The 6,297-nt window shown below is 38.8% G+C and overlaps 1 protein-coding gene across 7 annotated transcripts; it reads left to right on the top strand.

Annotated features, from left to right (window-relative positions):
• The first annotated feature begins 1,456 nt into the window (after positions 1 to 1,456).
• Positions 1,457 to 5,925, top strand: LOC117593501 (vascular cell adhesion protein 1-like). 7 transcript variants are annotated; one of them, XR_004574910.1, is made up of 4 exons: positions 1,457 to 1,765; positions 2,140 to 2,451; positions 4,717 to 5,081; positions 5,226 to 5,925. XR_004574910.1 is itself a non-coding variant. In XM_034288903.1 (3 exons), the coding sequence occupies exons 1-3, from the start codon at positions 1,699 to 1,701 to the stop codon at positions 4,878 to 4,880; spliced, it is 543 nt and encodes a 180-aa protein (XP_034144794.1). In that variant the 5' UTR covers positions 1,457 to 1,698; the 3' UTR covers positions 4,881 to 5,925. The 7 variants fall into 7 exon arrangements, 4 of the variants coding, with proteins under 4 accessions (XP_034144794.1, XP_034144796.1, XP_034144797.1 ...); XR_004574909.1 differs by having other exon boundaries at positions 5,200 to 5,925; XM_034288903.1 differs by having other exon boundaries at positions 4,717 to 5,925.
• The last annotated feature ends 372 nt before the right edge of the window (positions 5,926 to 6,297 follow it).

Raw genomic sequence — 6,297 nt, 5'->3', positions numbered from 1 at the left:
ATGCATACAATACCCGATAATGACAAAGAAAAAAGACGTTTTTAGAATATATTTAGAGCAACATCTAATGTATATAATGACCCTATATTCAGTATTTTGTAGAAGCATCTTTGGCAGTGATCACACATTCAAGACTTCTTGGGTATGCCTCTAACAGCTTTGCAAGCCTGTATTTGGGCACAGTTTCTCAACCTCTGTCTAAATTGATGGGAAGTGTCTGTGAACCATGATCGACAGGTCTCTCCACAAACATTCAAAACTGATTTAGAAGGCTGCATTTTTAAGAACCTTTTAATGTGATTTGTTAAAGAACTTTTGAGACTGGAATTCCCGAATGTATGTCCAAACTAAAACAACCTTCACTGCAATAATTTATGAGCTGTGTGTGGCATAGTGAGACAAGCAGCAAGAGTTCCGAGACAAGGGCAAAGCAGGAAGAAACCACAGTTGGAGTGATACAGAACACCTTTATGATTCTTATATTGGCAATAACATAATACCATAGTAAGTGTTTTTGCACTGATATGCCTTTCTAGACCTCTAAGTCATGAGATGGTTGTGTTGTTTATTGTCACTTTTGTTTTGGAGTTTTTATTTTACGGTGTCTGGCCACTGCAGTATAAGGCTCGTTCACATACACTGTCATTTAAAAGTGTGTGATCACTTAATATTTCATTGTTATCCATGAAATCATACATGAAATGAGGTTGAATAGGAAATGTAGCATAATATATAGGAAATATAGTCATTGACAAAGTTACAATTAAGGATTTTTTATTGAAATAATAATTGAAGATATTTCATCCCATGCTTCCTGAAGCACCTCCCACAAGTTGGATTGGCTTAATGGGCACTTCTTACACAACAGCTCTATAGGGTTGAGCTCCGGTGACTGTGCTGGACACTCCATTTTAGACAGAATACCAGGTGACTGCTTCTTCCCTAAACAGTTTGTGCATAGTTTGTAGCTGTGCTTTGGGTCATTGTCCTGTTGTAGGAGGAAATGGCTCTAATCAAGTGCCGTCCACAGGTTATGGCATGGCATTACAAAACGGAGTGATAGCCTTCCTTCTTCTTTTTCCCTATACAAATCTACCACTTTACCACCACCAAAGCACATCCAGAAAATGACATTCCCTCCATCATCCTTGACAGATGGCATCAAACAGTCCTCCAGAATCTTTTCATTTGGTTTGTGTCTCACAAATGTTCTTCTACGTGAGCCGAACACCCCAAACCTCTGTCCATAACACTTTTTTCAAATCTTCCTCTGTCCAGTGTGTTCTCTTTCCCATCTTAACTTTTTCTTTTTATTGACCAGTCTGAGATTTGGCCTTTTCTTTGCAACTCAGCCTAGAAGGCCAGCATCCCGGAGTCACCTCTTCAATGTTGATATTGGGACTATAATGACAATGACACACGTTGCTGTTTAACTAAAAACACAATTATTTTGATCATTCATTTATGTTTTAAATAGATGTTCCCAGAAACACTTACATCGCTTGGAGTGGAGGAAGCCAGGTGAAGGTGGGCTCTTCGTTCTCACTCACCTGTGTAGCCCAAGCCTATCCTGCCCCCAGTGGCTACACCTGGTACTACAGTAGTGAAGGACAGTCACAATGGACGGAACTCTCACAAACAGGCTGGACAAGGACACTAAGCTGGGAAAAAGTGGCCTTAGAAAACCATGGGTGTTACATGTGTAGTGTCACCAATGACATCGGCACAGGACAGCAAAGTAGCCAATCATGCATTGATGTTCTCTGTGAGTATAATCCACCACAGCTATTGACAATGCTTTTACTGTGTGGATGCATTCAGATGATCTGGTATCATAGCCAGCTCTTCAATGTTCTAGGATCAGCTACATGACTAATGGTTGAGTCATTCCTTTTATTGGTCACATATAGTCTGTGTGTTGTTGCAGGGGTAGCAATATACTTATGTCAAAGTTAGCTCCTAAAACTATGCAGTTGATTAAATAAAGTAAAACAATATTCAAGAAGGAGAATTGTATTCATGATTAACCTTTTGTACAAGTTCACATTTCAGATGTATATAGCTAGAGCCCTTTCTCACTGGAATTTGAAATGGTAACATGTAAACATTTGACAAGGTCCCATCCTGTCCTGTCCTCAGACGGCCCATCTAAACCTGTGCTTTCTATGGTGCATAGTGCACAAGAGGGACACCGAGTTAACATCAGCTGCACTGTGCGGAGTCTCCCAGCCTCGGGGCTAACTCTATCATGGACCCCCCGTCACTCCGTCACTCCTATGTCTGGCTCTCCTTCGCTGCCCCATTCTCACAAAGTTACGGGGTGCGTCCGACCATCTGACAACGTCCTCTGGTGTACATTCAACGCCACGTTGCTCCACGATGGAGTTTACGCCTGCACAGCAGAGAACTCCGAGGGGGCGAACCACACAGAGCAGGAGCTGGAGATCACATGTGAGTATGATGCGTGTGTGATCATCGCAGGTTAGTTCTTAACGTTTCACAAACATGGCTTGGGGGACTACTGCATGACAGAAAAAGGTCATTGCAAAATATCTTATTCTGCACATTGTTCACTCAATGATGTCAATGGTAATACTGATCAGCGATGAGTAAGGCTTATGATAACTACCATCTGCAGTGGCATTACTGTCCGAATGAACCGAACATGTTTAACATACAAAGACTACCAACTGGTGTCCCTGCGGACACCAAGAATAAACCACTTTAATAAACAACCATCATAGCAAAATGTTAACTTATTTCTTCTTAAAACATTATTAGTTATGTAATTAATGTTATCTGAAAAAGATAACTGATTATTATTATTATTTTAGGAAAGTTACTGTTAATTTGCATGTAGTGTAAAACTAAAATATAGACTTTTCTTTAATACAAATTGCAGTTTTGTACCAAGTACAATCCACATTAGTACTTAAAAGCTTATTTACTATCCTTTGATTCTGGTATCATTTAGTTTTCAGTAATTTCAAGTAAACATTCTTTGTATTATACAGTGGGTATGGGAAGTATTCAGACCCCTTTACATTTTTCCCTCTTTGTTTCATTGCTGCCATTTGCTAAAATCAAAAAAGTTCATTTTATTTCTCATTAATGTACACTCAGCACCCCATCTTGACAGAAAAAAACAGAAATGTAGAAATGTTTGCAAATGTATTAAAAAAGAAAAACTGACATATCACATGGTCATAAGTATTCAGACTCTTTGCTCAGTATTGAGTAGAAGCACCCTTTTGAGCCAGTACAGCCATGAGCCTTCTTGGGAATGATGCAACAAGTTTTTCACACCTGAATTTGGGGATCCTCTGCCATTCTTCCTTGCAGATCCTCTCCAGTTCCGTCAGGTTGGATGGTGAACGTTGGTGGACAGCCATTTTCAGGTCTCTCCAGAGATGCTCAATTAGGTTTAGGTCAGGGCTCTGGCTGGGCCAATTAAGAATGGTCACAGAGTTGTTCCGAAGCCACTCCTTTGTTATTTTAGCTGTGTGCTTAGGGTCACTGTCTTGTTGGAAGGTGAACCTTCGGCCCATTCTGAGGTCCTGAGCACTCTGGATGAGGTTTTCTTCCAGGAAATATCTGTACTTGGCCACATTCATCTTTCCTTCAATTGCAACCAGTCGTCCTGTCCCTGCAGGTGTCACAGCAAAGGGTCTGAATACTTATGACCATGTGATATTTCAGTTTTTCTTTTTTAATAAATTTGCAAACATTTTTACATTTCTGTTTTTTTCTGTCAAGATGGGGTGCTGAGTGTAAATTAATGAGAAATAAAATGAACTTTTTGATTTTAGCATATGGCTGCAATGAAACAAAGAGTGAAAAATGTAAAGGGGTCTGAATACTTTTCGTACCCACTGTATATTTATATGCTGAAAACAAAGGGGGGTACTTTTGACCCCAATTAAAATAATTGAAATTAGATTAGATCAGATTCAACTTTATTGTCAATGAACATGTACAAGTGCTGCACAACAATATGCAGTTATCATATAACCAAAAGTGCAAATCGAAGAGTGAAGAAAATTGAAAAAGTGAAACAATTCCCACCAATATATGTTATAAGTGGGATGTATAAATATGCAATGTAGGCAAACTGAAGGTGCAAGGTGACATGTGCAGCTGGAATGCAGGGATAGAAGCAACAAGGTTCCCAAGAGAGACAAGTACATATAACAACTGCAAATGTCCTTATCAGAGTTTGCAAAGCAATGTCAGAGTCCAGTAATAAAAGGAGAGTAGTGCAACAAGATCCTGAGAGGCAGTACTATGCGGTGGGCGGGCGGGTATGTTTAGTGATGGGTCACAGGGACCTTGTTGCACTACTCTCCCTTTGTGATACTTTAAATTATGACCTAGTAGAAACATGAACTCGATAAATAGTTCCATTTATTAACACTGCATAGGTGGAATTGGATGCTTTTGACTGGGGTCCCTGAGGACCCCAATATATTGGCATTTTTAAAAACTACTTCTTAAAACAGGAACAAAAACAATGAGATTAAGTCATTAGGAACAAAGTGAATGACAAAGTCATGAAGATTTGGAACGACAGAATAAAGCCCCTGTGAGATATGACAGAAAGTACCCCTCAGAGGCCTGCAGGTACCCCAGTCAGTAGGATGAGGGTCAAATAATGAAACATATTTGCCTTCCAATGTAAGAATTTAACTTTGTATTGACACAATTTGGCACCGACAGACAGCCCTAAAGATGTGTGGGCCTTGGTTCACCCTGAGACCGTCCTGAATGAGAACACCCTGCTGTCATTCATCTGCACGGCTCGTTCCAACCCTTGTGTGCCTACCTTCACCTGGGTCCAGACCATTGGAGGAGAGACCATGTTAAATGCTCTCCATTTGTAAATGTTTTGTCTCACAGTGGACTGATGGAGCTCATATTATTTTGAGATGTTTGTTTAGCATTTCTGATTTGGTCAAAATGCTATTATTTCCACTAGTTTCTCAGGAAGACCCAGACATCTCAGGGATGGCTTCAGGAATATTCTGCAAATGTCTTTGAGTGGCCCAGCCAGATCCCATACCCAACCCTGTTCAAACATCTCTGTAAGGAACTGAATGGATGTGCAGTGATGTTTCCCATCGTAAATATAATATATGTATTTTTAATATGCAAAAATCTGTAAATATGAAAATTATTATATTTGAATTAACAAAATTGCAGCTGTTGTGAAATTCTATGCTTTTTAGATGGTCTCAGGATATTTTAGCCCAAAACCTGGTTGCCCGGCCTGCCAGGACATTGAGACTTGACCATGGATGGATCATCCAACGTCTCCAGTGTTTTAAGTATATGCAAACAACATATTAGTGTACAAGAGTTGAATAATGTAATTACATTGAGTTTCCTGAGTGCCCTGTTAAAACAGATGAAGACAGTAACAACAAAAATGTTGCTTTTGATATTTTATTTTTTACCCAGTTTAGAAGGCACATTTAAACAATTGCAGATCACATGAAGAAGAATTCCGGATGTCCCCTTGTGTCCTGAGAGGACAGGATATTGATAGTTGAATCTAAAATTAAATAGGCTATTTGGCTTGTAAGAGATTGTAAGTCCTCTTAGACCTGCTTCACTCTAGTCACAACCTAAGTGTTGCAGAAGTTTTTGTTTTATTATCCTGAACCATGTTGACATACAGTAGTGATCATTATAAATAATGTTTATTTCTAGAGCACTTTCATTACAATGCTAATTATTTTGCCAAGCTTACAATCAAAATTGTAGTAACTTTAAGTGTGTCCCAATTGCAATGTTAACCCTTATGCATACTGTAGACAATATAGGAGTAAAGTTTTATTCAATTCATAAAGTGCTTTTCATGACAACACATTTATAATTTTGTAATTTTTAACCCGGACTCAAAAAGATCCTTGCAGCAGATAAAAACTAAACATAAGAACATCATAAAAACAAGTGAATTATTAGTTGGAATAAATCACAAGGCAATACAAAGAGTTTGTATATTAGTCACAGCAAAACCACATTAGGTCACCCATCTGTGATTGTATACATTTTCAGTGAAGGAGATGTTACTAGTATTAAAATCAATGTGTTGTACTTTGCTCAGTTATTAATTGGTGGTTATATACATTTAATAATGTTACAGAACAATAACATTTGTCGATATCCAGACTCGACCCTGGTTAGATACCCAGACAAAGTATTAAGATGGTAAGTGAAAACAATCTCATGGAAGTGAAACTTTGAATACTGAGTTATGGTTGCACTTTATTTTGAGCGCCTGAATGCCATCTGTAG

Source organism: Esox lucius, chromosome 20, assembly GCF_011004845.1.
Source record: "Esox lucius isolate fEsoLuc1 chromosome 20, fEsoLuc1.pri, whole genome shotgun sequence".
Taxonomy (NCBI): domain Eukaryota; kingdom Metazoa; phylum Chordata; class Actinopteri; order Esociformes; family Esocidae; genus Esox; species Esox lucius.
The sequence above is the reverse complement of the archived record's forward strand: the minus strand, read 5'-3'. Positions and strand labels throughout refer to the sequence as shown.

Coding starts and splice junctions, on each gene's coding strand:
- LOC117593501 (XM_034288903.1), top strand. CDS start 1,699: ATGTGTAGTGTCACCAATGACATCGGCACAGGACAGCAAAGTAGCCAA. Junction 1,766..2,139: donor ATCATGCATTGATGTTCTCT/GTGAGTATAATC, acceptor TCCTGTCCTCAG/ACGGCCCATCTAAACCTGTG. Junction 2,452..4,716: donor GCAGGAGCTGGAGATCACAT/GTGAGTATGATG, acceptor TGGCACCGACAG/ACAGCCCTAAAGATGTGTGG.